This window comes from Odocoileus virginianus, chromosome 13 (genome assembly GCF_023699985.2).
Source record: "Odocoileus virginianus isolate 20LAN1187 ecotype Illinois chromosome 13, Ovbor_1.2, whole genome shotgun sequence".
NCBI lineage: Eukaryota > Metazoa > Chordata > Mammalia > Artiodactyla > Cervidae > Odocoileus > Odocoileus virginianus.
In genome coordinates this window covers 15,510,080-15,530,700 of record NC_069686.1, presented here as the reverse complement: position 1 = coordinate 15,530,700, position 20,621 = coordinate 15,510,080, and the positions used below count along the sequence as shown (strand labels likewise).

The following is a 20,621-nucleotide window of genomic DNA, read 5'->3' as shown; positions in this document are numbered from 1 at the left end:
ATGTACAGAATAAAAAGTTAGATGGCATTTTACACAATCAGTTTAGAGAAGCTGGTATGACAGTACCTGAGTAACAGAAAGGTGGCTATAAGTCATGAAGTAGGCAATTTTGCCTGCAACAAGTCAAATGAAGTCACAGGCATGCGCATGGAGACACTTTAATGCCCAGTAAAACAGAGCTGAAGAATTATTTGTTAAACAGTGTTAAGACCCAGAGGGATGGGATGGGGAGGGAGGCGGGAGGGTGGATCGGGATGGGGAACACATGTAAATCCATGGCTGATTCATGTCAATGTATGGCAAAAACCACTACAATATTGTAAAGTAATTAGCCTCCAACTAATAAAAATAAATGGAAAAAAAAAGTGTTAAGAAAGAAAATTAAGTAGGAATTTGAGAGATAAGTCTCTTATAGATAAAATGAAACACCCAGCAACACATCTGACATGGAGGCCAATAGACTGGTTTTGTTATTCTTATTAAAAGGTTAGAAAATGTACAAGCATATACATAATCAAAATGAATTCTAACATACAAATTATGTCTTCAAATAATTCCCTCTGCAGAACTATATTTATTCTGACTTTCTATCTACTGCAGCAATGGATGATTATAACACCTGATTCTAATGATCTGTACATATGAGAATAAGCAATATTTAGAATCTAAATGCCACCAACTGTTATAGTTGCATGCATTGAGATTCAAATAAAAATCCATATAAAACAGGAGATAGGGCATTTTAAATATTTATGAAAATAAATCTACCAATTTTTTGGCTTGAACAACAAATCAACACCTTATTTTCACAGAAGAGAAACCAATAATTCTGTTTGTATAACACCCACAAATAGTTACAGTGTATGCAAGTTATGAGACAACTGATAGCATCAACACCTGTGAACTCAGCTTCCCAACTTAGACTGTAATTAACACTTGTTAATTGAGAGGACCTGGAGGGTCCTCTCTTCACCAAAGGTAATCACCATTTTATATGTATTCCTTTTATCCTTCTCTTGTTTTTGAAGTTTCACCAGATAGGTATAAATCTCTAAACAGTGTCGTTCAGCTTTATTTTTGAACACTTTAAACAGTGTTACACAGGATGTGTTCTTTTGCACTTTGCATTTGGTATTAAAATAATTTATTTAGTGTTCAGAAATGACAATAAGCTGGCTTTTTATGAAATCTGAGAATACATACTGGCCTGCTTGCTGATGGCCAGGTGCTCATTCTGAAAGTCAATTATTAAGACTGTGGACCCCATGAAGCAGGACTTACCCAGTGATTTGTAATGTAGAAGATAGAGGGGGAGGAATCTGGCAAGGCACAACTTTAGTTCAAATATAATTCTTCCTTTTGAGGGTTTTCTAAAATATAGTAACCCGTACAGAATTTTGATACTTTTGCCTCAAATTCATGCATTTCTGAAAGAATCTCACCATCTCTATAAATCTGCTTTAAATACAAAACTGCACCACTGGGTAAAAATTTGGCGTAAAGATACAGTAAAAAAAAAAAAAAAAAACAACACACACACACAATCAGTAATCCTTTTTAAAATTATATAAAGCATAAAGGTACTTTTCTGATTAAGCAACAATGAATGTTATAAAATATTTACAATTCAGTTAAATAGCCAATACAATAATAATGGATTCAAAGAAAACACTGGCAAATAACAGTTTAACTGGAGATAACAGTAAAAAGCCCTCTATTTCACCACTATTCAACATGATAACAAAATGACCTTCGTCTCTAAGTTCTAAGGGTATAAAGGTTTTCAGAAATAGAGCCATCTGTGACAAGTGGTATAAGGAAATGTAAATATACAATGGGGGCGATGGACTCAAAATGAACAAGTGATAAGGGACAGGTGTATCTTTCTCCAAGTTTTCAGAATTAGGTAAAACAAATTTTTAGGCTGTACAAAGAATCAGGTACTAACTTATAAATCATGTATAAAATACCTTTGTTAATATGATACAGCTGTACCCATGTCCAGTTCGAGATTGTAAGTGGAGAAAAATTACTAGTGTAAATCACAAATGATAGAAAGATACAAGAGATCTTACTACACTCTAAGAGCCATTTTTTGCACTACTTAAACCAAAAGAAACCAGTTGTTTGATAATTCACTCTCTGAAGTTCCACTAATGTTTATACATATTTTCATTCATGAAAATATAAACTCACATTTAGGGTTTAATAAGCTTTGCTTCCCACTTATGATTATAAAACAACTATGTTTGTTAATTATGCCCAGAAGTTTAGAGAAGATGAATTAATGGCAATAAGAGTACTCTTATGTTTTATTCTTCATGGAATCCAAACATTAAAAATATTTTCATATTTCTCTTCTGTTTTATACTGCTGCTGCTGCAAAGTCGCTTCAGTCGTGTCAGACTCTCTGCGACCCCACAGACGGCAGCCCACCAGGCTCCCCCGTCCCTGGGATTCTCCAGGCAAGAACACTGGAGTGGGTTGCTATTTCCTTCTCCAATGCATGAAAGTGAAAAGTGAAAGTGAAGTCGCTTGGTCGTGCCTGACTCTTAGCGGCCACATGGACTGTAGCCTACCAGGCTCTTCCGTCCACGGGATTTCCTAGGCAAGAATACCAGAGTGGGCTGCCATTGCCTTCTCCATGTCTTATACTGCTGCTGCTAAGTCACTTCAGTTGTGTCTGACTCTATGTGACCCCACAGATGGCAGCCCACCAGGCTCCCCTGTCCCTGGGATTCTCTAGGCAAGAACACTGGAGTGGGTTGCCATTTCCTTCTCCAATGCATGGAAGTGAAAAGTGAAGGTGAAGCCGCTCAGTCGTGTCTGACTCTTAGAGACCCCATCGACTGGAGCCCACCAGGCTACTCCGTCCATGGGATTTTCCAGGCAAGAGTACTGGAGTGAGGTGCCAGTGCCTTCTCTGATGTTTTATACTATTTGACCCTTAAAATCAATGTCATGGTTTTCTCATGACTGAAAGGTTTCCTAGGATATGGGACTTTCCGTTGTTAAAAAAAGAGACCCTGTGAGTGTGTGACTTTATATTGTCACTTTTACCTGCAAGATTTTGTCATATTACTTAATTTCTTCTAAACCTTAGTTTTGAATCACAGTGTTTTGAAAGAACTGGTATTACAGCTCATTATCATTAGCAATTGCTATGTACTATAATATGATGAACAGTTATGTATTTGTAAATTTCTCCACATTTTTTCTGAGATTTAAACATTTACTTAAGCAATCTTTACCTTGACTATTAAACAGAGAAGTCAGATTTTTTTCCAGAGTTCAAATTTGAAAATAAAAATTTTGAAATTTCTTCAAAACCCAATTTGTAGAGCTGAAGAGAAGTAACTTTATGCAAGAACTATACTGATATCAGTTTGCCTATATAGATAACTAGACAGGAAAAAAGATGGGAACTGTTCCAAAACTCCAAAATGTCTTATTTTTTACATTTTTCACAACCTTGTATATCTTCACTAAAAACTTATTAATCTAGATTTGCAGTCAGTTTGAGGATACAGCATGCAAACCTATACATCTGTACACTTAAAAAAAATCTTTATGGCTTCAAATAAATAACTGGTTTGCATTTGCTGAGGATATACTGCCTGGATAACAGGGATAAAACTGTTGAGGTTATCCAATAAATTTCGATTACAAAATTGAAGATAATTATAAATTGAATGCAACTTAAGAGTTAATTTGCCTTCTACTTTTATATAATTATTTGTATATTTCTTTTTGAACTATCAAAATAAGGAGAGCTCTCTTGTTAAGAAAATCATGTATGCATAATGCTGAACTCAGTAGCTTCTAAAGGAAATTATGTTGTTAAGTCAGATGGGAGCCATAATGGCCTCATCCCCGCAGCAGTCATTGTTAATACAACCCCAAACATAATTCTATATGGTTCCAATTTACTCCACAATGTGTTTCACAATCCTGTCAAAATGATGAGATATCAAAGGACTGAGATTTATTTGCTCAAAACTGACAGAAATCAATGTTCTAAATATATATGGCATAGAGAGTTGCTAAATCTACTGAATCTTTTAAATTAAAAAATATTGCCCATTCTGATGAAACTGCTTACAATGACTACAAGTAAAGATGGTGGCCATTAAGTTTTATCGTGAGCACCTGAGGAACTGTTTGCATCCAATACAAAATGTTTCTTTCCTTTGAATTACTGACACTGGCAAATTAAAATGAAGTGGATACATATGGTTGAAACAATCTTCACATTTACAAATATCCTGAAATACCACTAAATCATAAAAATGAAAGCTGTGGGTTATATATTATGAATGTTCCTAATGCATTCTCAGCTATGTTATTTGTTACAAATTTGTATACGATGGACAAAATTGGCCATTTATTCAAGACTAACAGCTGGTTCCAACATTGTGCATCTTATCAAAAAAGGACATTATAAGAAGGAAAGCATAATTAACCTCTAAAATGCTGAAAACAGAAAAAAACCCCAACTCATTTTAAAGTGAAATATTTAAGAGGAAACTTACAAGCAGATAATTTAAATACTGTTCTAGTTTAGTATTTCTGTAACTAGAAGGCTCAATATAAACATTCAGAACAATAAAACTGCACAATGCTGATTATCTAAGGAAGAACACTAGGATCTGCTACTGTAACAATAGGATCTGTTACTAATTGTTAAGTAAAGATAGTTAATTTTTTAAAAAACTACTAAATGGAGGCTGGAAAAGAAGTGTTCAGTCTGTCAATCCAAGAAGAATATTACTCTGAGAATATAAACAAAATATCATAAATACTCACTATTTTTTAAATTATTAACCAACTCATTTTGCTGATCTATAGTAATCTCTAGGAAAAAGCTAGATACAGGAAAATTTAAAAACTCTAGATTCTGAGAAGTATATCCTCCATTCCATAATAACTCTGCAGAACTTCTGATATTTAATATTAAATATTAGAACTGCAGTCTCCATTTTTTTTAATGGTAGCTTGGTTCACTCTGGCAGCATTTCACTGATACAGCCTGAGGCTGTAGGTAATGGACCATTACTCACCATGATAGCCAGATTTCTTCTGCATGGCGGTCACAGGGCAATCTTTATGAGCCAGAAGAAGCTGCTTCAGCTGCGCCACTTCATTTCTCAGCAGGGTGACTTCACTCTGGAGGAGAAACAACTTATGTACCTTACCAGCATCAGACTAAACCATTTTCACTGTTTAAAACAAGTGAAGATTAAGATATGAAAATCGGATATCTTTAAACGAATACCAAGGAATAAACAAAAATATGCTGCTTAAATTTATTTAATCATTACACATTAACTTTTATATTTTAACATTTACATAAAACCTTCAACTTACATAAAAATTTAAATCACAACTGGATAGCATATTTCAAAGTTTTTTACATTATCATTTGTCTTGGAACTGCTTATATACTACACAGGTTACGTATCAAAGGTATTTTTATTTTACATATGTTACATGCTCTTTTGATTATATGAACAATTAGAAGTATCAAGGGAGTCAGGATAAAATTTCACTGACTCTGTTCACTTGGAAATAAAAAAAGTTTATCCTGGAAACTAATTAAACAGCTTTCTAGAAACTAGGAAAATCTCCATGGGGAAAACACAGTCACTGGAGAATCACAGCCATCTAAAGTGCTCCGCAAGGCACTGTGTTTTTGGACACGGAACCAATGAAAGTAGACATAATGTCTAAATGGCTTAGTTGCCTTTGACCTAGGCCATTTGTACACATCTAAATTTAAATGTGATAAATCAATGATGATTTGTCCTTCTTATTACAGAGCAGTTCAGTCTTTGTTTTGGATGCATTAATCTGGTAGATTCTATGTAGAAGTTCCAAGTTGAGAAAGCCCAATTAATTCCTTTGGATCACCCCCCAAACCTTAACACATAAATTAGTGATAATTACCAATACTCAAAAGAGTTATAAATAATATGAATGCAATAGATTAATAACATTAAAAAATCTTAACATAAATACCTCTACTTATTTGGACTTACATTAACTATTCACATTTCATCCATGAACCCAAAATTAAATGAAGAAATACAGCAAAAAGGTATACATAAAAGCTCAAGCACTTCTTTTTCCATCCCTAAATCTCTTACCCAGAAAGCTGAATGTAAAATAATTTAGTAAATTAGACTGATTAGGTCTCCTTAAGTGACTAGTGATAGGAACATATAAGATCAAGACAATAAAAGCTGAGTAAAGCAAAGGCAAGTTTGTCGACTCAGTTCCTCACACCCCAATAACAATGAACTGTAACTGCTGTGTTAAAGCACAAAACAAACACTGATGCTTTATAAGAACTCTGAGCCATTAAAAAAAAAGGTTAAATTATGTTTAGAACACTGTATTTGAGACAAGAATGGGTGTATAGTGATTAAAGTACAAAAGAAAAAGGTTTAAAGTTTTGCTTTAAAAAACAAACTTATTTAGAAAATTAATTTCTATGTAATACTGAAGTCATTAATGTCAATACTGCTAATTATCTCTATTAATGACAGTACTTATGAGAAACCATATTATGAATAATCCACCACATATAATCCAAAATGTTTCTCCCTCTTTCTGCTGTCAGCTTGATTTTGAGACTCCCATTTACAAGTTTCTCTCATTAATTTCTCTAATATGAAATAGGGCTGGATATGTATTTTTAGTCAAGAATACACAATCTTTTATAATCGAGTACCTGTGACCACCCTTCTCATTAGTTTGAACCTATTAGATAATCAATATTTAATGATTTTGACCTATAAATAGAAATTTTGTATGACTAACTAAATATATACTGTTATTTCCATCTAGAAAACCTTTCCCTTTTGCCTTGTTAACTATTTCACTGTCTTTAAAAGTCAACTCAGTACAATATAAATACACATGGTGTTCATTTCTGTGCTTCCACAGCCATATTTACATATATGTAAGTATGTGTGTTTGTGTGTGTGTATTTACATAGCACTTATCACACTGGATTGTTTTTGGTTTACTTATTTGCCACCTCTGTTAGATTGGGGTTTCTCAAGAGCAGGGATCACTTTGCTTTCTATATCCCTAGATCACAGTCCATGGCCTAGCATAAACTGAGTACACTGAATTACCATGGTCTTCTCTAAAATCTATTTCCAGTCGGTAAAAAAAAAAAAAACAAAAACCAAAGAGGGTGAAATGAAATAGCTTAAATAATATAAAACTGGTCAGTGGTTCTAATTTCACTATTTTTGTCAACAACCTCACCACATAGTCACACTGTTCATTTTCTTAGAAAAGGAAGATTGACATACTTAATAGCATCATCTCAATTACAGATCTCAATTACAGAATTTTAAAAATCACAAATGCCTTCTCAACTAAATACTCCATATGGACATTCATCATAAACCATACTATGAAAGAAAATGATGTATTAGATAAAATTCCTGAGCAGTCGCAAGTTGATAATCTGATACAAAATAGTTTGATTTAAATAAAATTCTGGGTGTTAACCATTAAAACAATATTCCTGTGCACTCAAAAATATATTCAAAATCTCTCTTTAAATGACAGGTTTGAAACTGGTAAGTTTGAATACAGAAACTGATATTCCATCTAACAGTTGGTGGTATTATGGTTGTTCACCTAATCAGACTACCTGGTCCATGAACAAGTGAACAAATAAATGTAAAGATGCCACTAGCTAAAAATGGGTAATGAACATTAAGGACTTTAGAGAGAAGGTATTTGATTCCTGTTATAAGGGCTTCCTTGGTGGTTCAGATGGTGAAGAATCTGCCTGCAATGTAGGAGACCTGGGTTGGGAAGATCCCCTGGAGAAGAGAATGACCACTGGAGAATTCCATGGACAGAGGAGCCTGGTGGTCTATATAGTCCCTGGGGTCACAAAGAGTTGGACACGACTGAGCGACTAACACTTTCACAACTTATATTTGTGTTAACTGAATTTAATTCAAATCAGGGGCAAAAACTGGAAGAGAGGGGGAAATTAAAAATTGTTTAAATATTATAATTTGCATATACCTAAGTGATACAGTACACAAGTATGCTGTTCTTTATCCAAAATGCAAATAATGTAATTTCCCCCCATACCTTTAAATGACAGAAACTGCAAGGAAAAAAACCCCAACAAACTCAAGGTGTGCTCAATACAAATTTAGTTCAATCTTTTACATCATTCTGATCTAAAATATTTTATAATGGTAAGAGATTTTCCTAATGGTAATCCTGAAGCTCAAGTGATTTTTGATCAAAAGGTTAAATTAAATCAATAGTTGGTATTTTATTGTATTCTAATACTCAATTTCTTTAAAAACTGGTTATCAGTACTAGACTGAAAGCAGCAAATGGGACATGGTTACCAGCCAAGAATTGGAACTGTAAGAAATACTGCAAAGTAAACAGTTGGATAACAGAGGCTAAACCTTAAAGAAATGGATTTAGTTGAGCTGGAGAGCCCTAAGTGTAAGCATATGCTTATGGTCAAGATCAGGTCCCAGGTAGGAGTTGATAAAAGGAGGCTTATCCTGGTATATAACCTTTACATTAGGCAAAATTAGAAGAGTTTGCCAAAGCCTGGCCAGTATTTTTTAAATCGTTTATGACAAATGCAGAAAATTAAACAAATTAAACAAAACATTCAAGAATTATAGTCACATAGTTATATGTATAAAGGAAAGAACTTAAAAAGAGAGACAGTATTTAGACAAGGCAGTTCCATAAATCATGACTTAAAGCCATAAAAGAACCAGTTTGCTCAAGCCATAGTGAATCTGAAAGAAATGTTAAGCCATAAACAGATTTAATATTAAATGAAACAAGAAATATTTATACCTCTGTATCTGTGAATTATTTTAGACTGATTATAATTGGATTCAGTCTCCAAAACCTTTCTGGTTAGTCTTAGTTTATTTGCAGAATATATTAACTGTCTTTCTGGGTCATTCTGAAGATGAAATGAAATATGAGACATGAAAACATTTTGAAAACATTAAAGTCCCATTCAAATGTGACCAATTACTGATTTTTTTTGGGGGGGGGGGCATTAAAGTACAATGTATTTGATAAGATAAAGCAGATGCTGAAGAAATAATTATGGTCTAAGAGAAAATGTAATTATTTGGTATTGTCTATACCATTGCTCTAATCTATTTGTATCTACTCAAAGGTTAATTACATACTGATGAACAAATTATATATATATATATTTACAGTTTGTCTGAAGCAGATCAGACTGATAAAATAATGACAGGATAGCTAATTGAATAACCAATCAAAACAGTTCACTGATATTTGGCCACAGACTGATGTATCAGGTTCCATAAATTCATGATCTTTGACTTTCTAGTTCAGCTACTATCCCCCAAATTAAAGAAATAATATTGGCTAGTTTCTTCTTTGTGGAATTTCTCATTGCTATAATCATTGATTTTTGTGAAGAGTAGCTTAAGTATCTTAATTTCCCTATTACCTCTCTTATTTGATCTTTAAAATAGTACTTATTCTATGAGTTTGACAGATGGGAAGGTAAAGGCTTGGGAAGATTTTAGTAAAGACTAGTAAAAACTGCAGCCATGAAATTAAAAGATGCTTGCTCCTTGGAAGAATAGCTATGATAAACCTAGACAGCATATTAAAAAGTAGAGACATCACTTTGCCAACAAAGGTCTGTATAGTCAAAGCAATGGTTTTGCCAATAGTCATGTATGGATGTGAGAGCTGGACTATAAAGAAGGCAGAGCACTGAAGAATTGATGCTTTCGAATTGTGGTGCTGGAGAAGACTCTTGAGAGTCCCTAGGACAGCCAAGGAGATCAAACCAGTCTATGCTAAAGGAAATCAGTCCTGAATATTCATTGGAAGGACTGATGCTAAAGCTCCAATACTTTGGCCACCTGATGCAAAGAGCTGACTCATTGGCAAAGATCCAGATATTGGGAAAGACTGAGGTCAAGAGAAAAAGGAACAACAGAGGAGATGATTGGATGGCATCACTGACTCAATGGACATGAATCTGAGCAAACTCTGGGAGATAGTGAGGGATAGGGAAGTCTGGCGTGCTGCAGTTCATGGGGTCGCAGAGTCGGACACAACCTAGCAATTGAGCAACAACAGTAAAAAGAAGTACATAAAATGCATGAGATAGAAATGGCATCACTATTACCCTTTTCCCCTCTAGAATATAGTGAAAAACTCAATCTGGGAGTGGAGAAGAAAGACGGTTTTAGAGTTTTTCAGGAATTAAACAGGTATTGGATACCATCTCCCAATTGTTGCCATTCCTTTTTATTTCAAGTGATAAATACTAAAGTAAAATACTGTTTAGGTACCAGGATTAAAAGATCAGTCCCATTCCCCCTAAGTCAATGGACCATTAAACAAAACCTTTTCCATATCATTAACTTATTAGTGAAAACTCCTCACGTATCTTGTTATCAAAGAACGCTTCTATTAATTTACCGAGCTTCCAGTCCACACACAGTTGCAGTGCCTAAGTTTTAAAAGCAAAATCCACAACAAATTCTACAGGTTTTATCACAGATTGTTAAGAGCTCCTATGAGCCTGCCTTTTGTTCATAAAGGAAATGCTGCAATTCTAAACTGAAAACTAACCCACAAGATGAGTATAGGAAAGACAAAGACATAACAGGGTTAAAACCATTTCCAAGTAAAAGACAAAATCATATATTACCTTTGAAAATATGATAGTTTATAACCAACAGTATCCAATTCTTGGTCTAGAGTACCATAAATGTCTCTAATACAATTTGATGAAACTGTGTTTAAAGCAATGATTCTAGAAAGCTAAAATATAATTAAATTCAGTGAATGGGGCAGTAAGATCGAATAATTAGTATTTTCTTAAAACCTAATATATATTTGGTAAAAATATGAACAGTCACACCTCAATACTCATTAAACCTTTTATTATATATAAGTAACCATGGGTCATTACTGCCCACTACACTGATCAGCTAAACCTGAATGTCACGTGAAGAATTATTAAGGAAATGTAGAACTGATGAATGTTTTCACATAAAGTAGAGTTTAATTATTTCTTTGACATTCAATTTTCTTTACAAGTCATTCTGTTCTTCACAGTTAGCAGTTTTGCTGTTGGCAGACTGAATGAAATTTTTTCTCCAGAATCTATTATAAGCATATTAACTCTTCATATTCTGAAAACTAGAATGTGTCACTTACTTTTTTAAAACTTATTTTATATGACATGTAAGTAAAAAAACAACAAAAAGTCATATATCCACTTGAAACAATAGAGAAAGTCATAGTTGAAGTACCCTTTCTTCCCAAACCCCCTTTATCACTGTTACAAACTAGTACATGTCATTCTTAAAATTTTACCTCTATTTAAAGATTCATTTCTGTACTGATTGCCATACCTACAATCTATACATTTAACTATAAAGCTTTCATTAATGAAAAAGAATTATGCTATACATTTTTAGTATGTGACTTTTGAGTAATTTGTTGAGGTGAAATTTCCATAATATAGAATTAACCATTTTAAACTGAAAAATTCAGTAGCATTTAGTACACATCTGCAATGTTGTGCTACCACCACCCTCTATCTGACCATTCAAGAGGAAAACCTCTTATCCATTAACCAGTTTCTTCCTATTTTCCTCTTTCTCCCCCCAGTCTCTGGAACTACCAGTTTGCATTTTGTCTCTATGGATTAATTTGTTCTATATATTTCATATAAATGGAGTCATATAGGATGTGACTTTGTGGCTTCTTTCACTTAAGCATAATGTTTTAAGATTTATTCACATTGTAGTATGTAATTTCATTCCTTTTTGTGGCTGAAAAATATTTCGTTGGATGTATATGCCACAATTTATCTACTGATGGACATCTGGGCTGTTTCCAAGCAACTCAGTTTTTGCCCATAATATTACAGACATTTTCCAGGTTAATATATTCAGAAGGACTTTATTCTCTTTCTTTTTTGCAAAAGTATTTTCTTTTAAATACCTGATAACACATCATCTCACCTATCTTCATGTTTTGGTATACAGCTTTAAAACTAAGAACACTTTCTTTCTAATCATGATGCTACCCAGCCCTCAATGATTTTATTTTTATGCTTAGTGAAATAAATCAAAGAAAGACAAATACTGTATGATATCACCTATGTCTGGGTTCTGAAACATAAAACCAGTGAATATAGTGAATAACCAAAAACAAAACAGATACTGAGAAAAAACAGTGCTTACCAGTGGGCAAGACAGAGATAGGGGATTAAGAGATTAAAAACTGCTATATATAGGGACTTCCCTGGTGGTCCAGTGGCTGTGTCTCTGCACTCCCAATGTAGAGCATCCAGGGTTTGATTCCTGGTCAGAGAACTAAATCCCACATGTTTCAGCTATGAGTTCACATGCCACAACTAAGATCCAGCACAGACAAATATGTAAACAAACATTTAAAAAACCTGCTATGTATAAAATAAACAAGCTGCCAGGACATACTGTACAGCACAAGGAATAAAATAAGTGTAAATTGAGTATAACCTTTAACAATTGTGAATCATGATATGTACATGGAAACATGTAATGATACACTATATATCAACTATACCTCAATTTAAGAAAGACAACTGGTTCTGTTTTGAGGTATTAACTAGTTATGTTCAACTACAGAGTTTAACTTAGTGATTTCTTGATTGTGACTTCTATTTAGAAGTTTCATGCTTGCTTCAAAACTGAAGTGTTAGCTAACTTTTACCTAGGTGATAAATCTTGCCTTTATTCTTCCAATCAAGAAATTTCTACTCAAATTAGGAAATATAAAAATGAACACATTTTACAATAATGATGTTTTATATAGTTTGGATGGTGGAAAAAACATGAAATTAATGAAGCAAATATTACATTTATTGTGAATACTGAATTCTCCAAAGTTTTCTGAAATAATAAAGCACTGTTGGTGTTTATAGTGGTGACCAGGGCTGCAGTATAATTAAGGAAATAGCAATATGATTAACATGAGTTTGAGCAAACTCTGGGAGATAGTGAAGAACAGGGAAGCCTGGCATGCTGCAGTCCATGGGGTCACAAAGAGTTGGACATGACTTAGCCACTGAACAACAATCTCATTAAAAGTTGTTAATATTGTTATAACTTGGGTCAAAATAGGAAACTGGCCAAACCCGAAGTCCACTACCTTGAGAATAATACCATATATTTATATACCACTTTATAGTTTGGCATAATAAGCCAAATTAAAAAAGAAAATATTGATAAATTTATCCTATTAATTTATTTTAAAATGCCTGCAAAAATTCTAATTTGATGTATGTAACAATCCAGAGCAGGAGAACCAGCAAGTATTATTATCTCTATTCCATGGGTAAGACAACTGAGGCTAACAAAGAATGTTATTTTTAATACCATGTAACTGTTAAGAAGCCAAGTCAGTCAGAAGAATGATTTTGTTAGCTTAAGAATAGATCCACCTAAATCACTTTGTTAATGTATTAATATGAATACTCCAACATTTAAATAATAGTTAATATTCAGAGAAATCTGATAAATAACCATTTTTACAGTACATAAATAAATTTGTATCTATAATGTTTCACTTTAAAGAAAAAAATTCAAAAGTTTTTTTTTTGAAAAATTATGAAAATAGTCCCAGAAGAATAATTTATCAGGTAATATATTATTTAACATATCCTAGTATATAAGTACATATTTGAAGTCTCTGTGATATAGTAAAATTAAAATCATATTTAATTTTATTTGAAATGGTTAAAAGTAAGTTTTGCAAGATAATTTATTTGTTCTAAAGCTAACGTCAATATTCAAGGCCCAACACAGTGTTTTAAAAGATGTCTGTCTCACATATGAAGAAGTATTAAGTTATTAAAATTTACATTAGGCGAAATGCTATGCCTGGAGCTAAACAAGCTAGAAAGCTTTTTCCTAAGCATTTAAACAAGACGCTGATACTGGTGACATCTTTAAAGATGTAAGATGAGAGCAAGTCTCATCATCAATCATGATTAATTTTTAAGTAGGAATGGACAGCTCAGAGGATTGACCAATAATAACTACTACAATTCATTAAATTCATAATAAATTTAAATTCATCAATTCATAAATTCATCAATTTTTTTCATTGATGCTCATCAATTGGTAGTTTAGATTTTACTTAAGAATATTCACAACATTAAAAACAACAACAAAGGAAGAAAAAACAGAAGGAAGGAAATAGACTTAGTGCTGCCCGATACCATCATTGAAAATCTTACCAAAGACTGAATAGGAAGGAGCCTTAAAACCTTTATACCACATAGGCTTCCTAAGAAATAAATCTGAGGCACACTGGCAGGGCAGTATGAAATGACTTCTACTGCCACTGGCCATATTGTACCTGTTCTGTGGATAATTAGTCCTTCAGTTCCAAAGCTGTCAATCTGGCACCTTTCACGAGCACTATATTCACTTTAAATAAAACAAACAAAACAAAACAAAATTTATAATTCAAAGAACAAAAGAACTTAAAAACAAAAACTGCAAACTCAACCAACTCTATAGTTGTGACATGAACCAAAAAATAAGAAAAGTGAAGTACCAGTAATATTTTACAGTTGAAGATTCTGTTGAAGTCTATACCATAACTTTATAAAGTTTAAACCAGATAGTTTAGGTACTTTTGTACTATGCAAGTAAACACTTGCATTTAAAAATTTCTTCACTGTATCAGTATTGAAAGATATATTACTTCATCTTGGTATTCAAATAGGTTTATGAAACTACACTTTACTACAGATTCCATACACACCCAATATTGTGTCCTAAAATGTCTGAATGGCTGACTAGGAAAAAATAAAGAAAATGTGTGTTCATAATTATTAGAAATAAATAAAACAATTTACATATATGCACCATACCTGCAGTTGACCATTTAATGAACTCAAGTCTTCTGCTTTCTTCTCTAAAGACTGAACCCAGACTTTTCTTTTTTGCCGGCATCTTGAAGCTGCTGCTCTATTTCTTTCCAGAAACTTCCTCCTTTTTTCATCGGGATCTTCATTAGCTGCTCTTCTTCGACGACCAGTTGTATTTTGGGTCTGTGGAGTTGTGTGAGCTGGAGAAGCCTATAATAGACACAAATTAAAGCTTTTGGTATTTGTACCTAGTGATTAAAATGAACCTAATAGGCAGTAAAGGACTGCCAAGGTGAAAGTGAAAGTCACTCAGTTGTGCCAACTCTTTGTGACCCCATGAACTATACATTCCATGGAATTCTCCAGGCCAAAATACTGGAATGGGTTGCCCTTCCCTTCTCCAGCGGATCTTCCCAACAGAGCAATTGCAATGCGGCTAGATTCTTTATCAACTGAATTATTAGGGAAGCCCCTTGCAAAGGTGACAGGTACTAATTTTATTTTCTAAGTCTCATCGTATACATCAATATTCTGAAGCAATGTGCAAACCACTCTGTTGTTCAACAAATTCCTTGAAATAAATAAGCATTGCTAAACCAAGATTCTCACGAACTGTTACAGTGAATGTATTCTTTGTTGTTGTTCAGTGGCTAAGTTGTGTCTGACTCTTTGCGAGCCCATGGACTGCAGCACACCAGGCCTCTCTGTCTTTCACTATCTCCTGGAGTTTGCTCAAACTCATGTCCATTGAGGCGGTGATGACATCCAACCATCTCACCTTCTATCACCCCCTTCTCCTCCTGCCTTCGATCTTTCACAGTATCAAGGTCTTTTCCAATGAGTCGGCTATTTGTATCAGGTGGCCAAAGTATTGGAGCTACAGCATCAATATTCATACAATGAATATTCAGAGTTGATTTCCTTTAGGATTGTATTCTATTCTTTAATGTTTGTATAAATAATATTTTCATGTTTATAGAGAGAATACAAATAAATTAAAAAATGCAATACAAATGATGATGTAGAGATCTTTTATTTTTCCAAGCGCACTTTTAAGCAAACATTATGTTATTATTCAATCCTTTGATAATTATTAAGGTACTAATAAAAAATAACATTTAAATCCACTGTGGGAAACCATGGTTTCTATGCTATTTTTGAAATAAAGAATAGCATTAAACTGTAAATGTTTTTTAAAAATTGGTTTCTCTAAACTTAAGGAGTTGAAAGTACACAACACATTTTAGTGTATTCAGCTTTTCTTCAGTTTCTGAAATTTGGGGTCAGTCTTTTTCTAAGGGTCAGGTTTATATAATTAATTAATGCTCATTTTCCTGGTAGGTAGAATCCCAGAGTCTAGATTTTCCTTTTAATTGGTCCACCTGCCCTGCAAAATCAGCCAGACAGAAATCTTTAGTCATTAGTGATATTATCCAGTGTTTAGGATTATAGAATATCTTCATGTCTCTCACAAATCCCAAAATTGTGCCACAGAACACCTGAATACAGGAGATAGGATATAAACCCTTAGAAACAGTGCAAAAGAAAGCATTTTGTGGCCATAGACATATGATCCAAAGTAGCAGCCTGGAAACAAATCTCTTGCCTCTACTTTAATGATATTTTAAAATGATGTAAACAAAAATTTCTACATTCTCTTAATCTATACCATAGGCAGAGATCTTTAAGTTCTGCAGGTAATTAACCTGAATTATATATCTCTCTACCTCTAACAAGGATTTGAAGCTACTTAGAAGCGTATATTCTTCCTTCTCTCCCTTTTTCTATTGATTCATTCACTCTACTTCACTGAAAATTACATAGGAACTATTCTAGTGATATAGCAGTGATAGAGCAGATAAAAGTCCTGCTCTCCTGGAGCTTCATTCCAATACAATACAGTATGAAAATATAAATAAAAATGAGATCCAGGTAAACTATAGTTAGTATAAGAAAATAAATGACATTCATTTATTTTCTTTTAAATAAGCTTTTAAGTATGTAAAAGCCATACTGAACTTGCCAGCCATAGATAAACAGTCATGAGCTCCATTAGGCTCATGAGCCAGTTGGCTAATCCTGAATTAAGACCTAAGAACACACTCACTTTTCCTCTCTTTTGGCCCCTAAGTAAAGTTGCTTCGTGGATGACAACCACAACTATTTCACTTTATCTTAAGTTTCACAAAGGTAAAATACAGTTATCTAAACACCTATGCTTAGGAGGTAGTGTTAAACTTGCTGTTCAGGTGTGTTTCTTTAATTGTGTTTTACTTTTAAATGCTAATATTCTTTAAGTAGAGAAGAAAAAGGTCTAAATGGAGCTCTGAAACATTTAACAGAAATACAGTCATCCTTTACTGCAGACATATAGAAGTAGCAATCATCTAATGGCCAGACACAAATTAGAGTGAAACAGGCCTCTAGTATAAACAGCTGCCATTAAACCTATCTGTTACTTTGGTGACATTTCACAAGTGTTAATTCAAGAACTATCTTATATCAGTAATATGGTTCATATATACATTACTTGTTGAATACAACCAATAGTAAAAAAGTTTTCTTTAAATACTATTGGTGGATACTGTGCCATCTTAAACCAACACACAGATACTCTGAGAAACATTTACAGAGTGCCCTCAGCAGTAACAACTGCTTATTTATTTTTTGTATGTTCAACTTTTATGCTGAACTACCTTTTCTTAAGGCTTTTTAAATACACTTCTGGAATAAAAATTTGACCAGAAAAATCTTTTCAAAGTATATAGTCATTGAAGTCACACTGTGTTTTTTTTTTTTTTTTAAAGGAAAACTGAGTGATGAATGATAAAAACAACACACATACCGGAGTTTCTGTGGTGGATGTGGCTGGCTGTTGTAATGACTGTGGTCGAGATTCCTCTGATTGAGTCCTAACCAAACCACTACCGTGACCTTTGACAGTATCGCCATTGGTAACTGGAGGATGTTGCTGGGTCAAAGCAGCTTTTAATCTCTGAAATGCAAATACCAGTTTTAAAAAAAAATGCTCCCTGCTTTCTACCCAAATCTAACTCCCAACACACTTTTGGTTAACCAAATGAGACATTTGTTAATGAATACATAAACTTTAAACTTAGTTCTGATTTATTATATTCCACTGCATTCCTAAATATCAGTAAGACAGATAAAAGGACCTTTGGGAAGATTTCCTGAGTCATTTTGGGCAACTTGTCCTCTCTTCTCTGGAAATAGTGTAGAGAGGTAGATAACAGAGAACAGCTTTAGACAAAGCCCCCTAGTGATTCTAATGCAATTGTTTTCATTTGGTGCTCAGCTTTCTTTATGGTCCAACTCTCACATCCACACATGACTACCTCCCACCACAGTCCCTGAAAATCCTGTCTGGTTTTTGATTTTCAAAGTTTTGCCTTTTCCAGAATATCATATAAATGGAATCATACAGTGTATATAATAAGCCTTTTGAATCTGGCTTCTTTCCTTTAGCATAATGCACCTGAGATCCATCTCTGTTGCTGTGTCATCAGTAATTTTTAAATCAGTTTCTAATAAACAGTATGTTGATTTTACAGATTAGGACACTAGAGATCATTTGCCCAAGGTCATACAGCCATCAAGCTAGTTAAGATCCTAGATTTAAATCTGGATCTCCTTATTTTCAAAGTGCAGTTTTTCCATGGCATGATGTTATATATATTATCCTACCTCCCCTCACCAAAAAAAAAAAGAAAATGGAAAAATCAAGAAAGATAATCTCAGGCTGGATGGCTTGATGATTCAAAAGACAACTACAAGGGAATCCCCTGGTGGTCCAGTGGTTAGGACTTCGCCCCGTCACAGGCCCAAGCTTAATCCATAGTCAGGGACCTAAGATCCTGCAAGTCAAGTGGTGCAAAAGACAACCACAAAGGATTTGGAATGCCAAGTCTGATACTGTAACCGCTAAAGCCATATCAACCCAAATTAGGTATGTTTTTCCCATCTTTTCTGACTGAGTACTTCTTTATGAACTGCAAAAAGCAGTTCATAAAGTCCTAGTTTCTTCACTGGTTAGCATACCTAAGATATACTGTATATATATTAGCATACAAAATGTGTACAGCTGAGAAGATACTTTACTGTTCAGAAATTAACTCTGTCTCCAATTATCTGAACAAACTATCTGTAAAACTGGGGAAAATGACAACTTCCTTGTAGGGCTGAGGTAAAGATTAAATATGTAAAACTTACCTGAGTTACATAAGGATTTATTAATTTTTTATCAGCTTCCTTACCTTTTTCAAAAATATCTATTGAGCCCTCTATTTTCACAGTTCAGGTGTTAGGGTATGGACACCAAAGAATCATGAGAGTTCCTTTACTTTTGTATTTTCAAAATATACTTAGGAAAAAAAGTACTCAGGGATCATTTTAGGGACAGGTTTAGCTCAGTCTGAAGCTAAATATTTAAAATTTTTAATATTAAAATTTTTTTTAAATATTTTATTTATTTATTTTTTTGACTGTGCCGTGTCTTAGTTACAGCATGCAAACTCTTAGTTGTGGCATGTGGGATCTGAGCAGGGATCAAACTCGGGTCCCCTACAGCGGGAGTGCAGAGTCTTAGCTACTGGACCACCATGAACTCCTCCAGATGTATTTTATTTTGGAAAATATATTCTCAAGACCACATGGTACACTGCATCTTTCAGAATCCAGGTTTAAGATTCCCAGTTCCATTTTTTCTTCCTTCTCTTATAAACATGCAGAAATAACCACATTAGCATCTAAGATCCAGGAAACTGGGACACTCATAACTGATGAGATAATGTGGAAGTGGATGGATTAAAACTAATTAGGTAGGTGACCAAAGCAGTACCTGGCTGTAATCAGGAAGGATTAAGCTCAATGGTCAAAGAAGTGAAAGCAAAAAGAGGAATTTGAAAGTGTGGGTCATATATACAGAAGGAGGAGGGTCTGGGGAGGTGGTCAGTGTGCATAATTACATCTTTTAAAAGCCAATCTATAATAGCGTTAAGTTAGGGCTTTCATTTCTGGATATAAAATGTATAAAAATATAAGTACTGGTTGAGATGTGAAGCTTGGTAAATTATGTGTTGGTAAAACATTTTTAAGTTCTTAGGTAGAAAACAGAATTGAAGAGCATTTCAAGTTTTATAGTAAAGAGCTTAGCTCTTAGAATTAATGAAATACAGTAACTGCACATAGGGGAGTCTGAAGTACATAAACATCACTCTCTTGAATAATCTTTAGTAGGGCAAGTTACTACCTTATAGAGCACTTAAAAGCAGCATCAGTATTCATTCATTATCCTCTCTTGACTGCCCTAGGGTATACAGTACTCATCCAGTGAGGAAGCTCTAATGTTTGCTCCATGCTGTTACATTGATTACAATGGGTCTAACTTGGAAGTGTGCCACTGGATACAAAATGCAAGAAAAGGATTTTCAAGGGTTAATTAACACTGCTTTGAACTACAGATTTTTTTAAACTATAAATTTTTTTTAAACAAACATGTTTAAAAACAAATGTATGCTAAAAATATTACAGTGGGTTAGGAGAAGAAAGTTATCTAAATGGTGATTCATATACATTTTACAACTAATGTAAGGATATCCACAATCCACCCACATACATGTTGAGATATTTTAAAGAAGAGTAATTTGTAATT

The 20,621-nt window shown here is 33.7% G+C and overlaps 1 protein-coding gene across 2 annotated transcripts in view; it reads right to left on the bottom strand.

Annotated features, from left to right (window-relative positions):
• ATF2 (activating transcription factor 2) overlaps positions 1-20,621 on the bottom strand; it is an 83,504-nt gene that overhangs the window by 7,730 nt on the left and 55,153 nt on the right. For both annotated transcript variants that reach the window (XM_020889061.2, XM_020889052.2), the window contains exons 11-13: positions 17,796-17,945; positions 14,954-15,160; positions 5,061-5,166 (exon numbers count right to left, since the gene is read on the bottom strand). In XM_020889061.2, the coding sequence (XP_020744720.1) occupies positions 5,061-5,166; positions 14,954-15,160; positions 17,796-17,945 (463 nt within the window). The remainder of the gene's footprint in view (positions 1-5,060; positions 5,167-14,953; positions 15,161-17,795; positions 17,946-20,621) is intronic.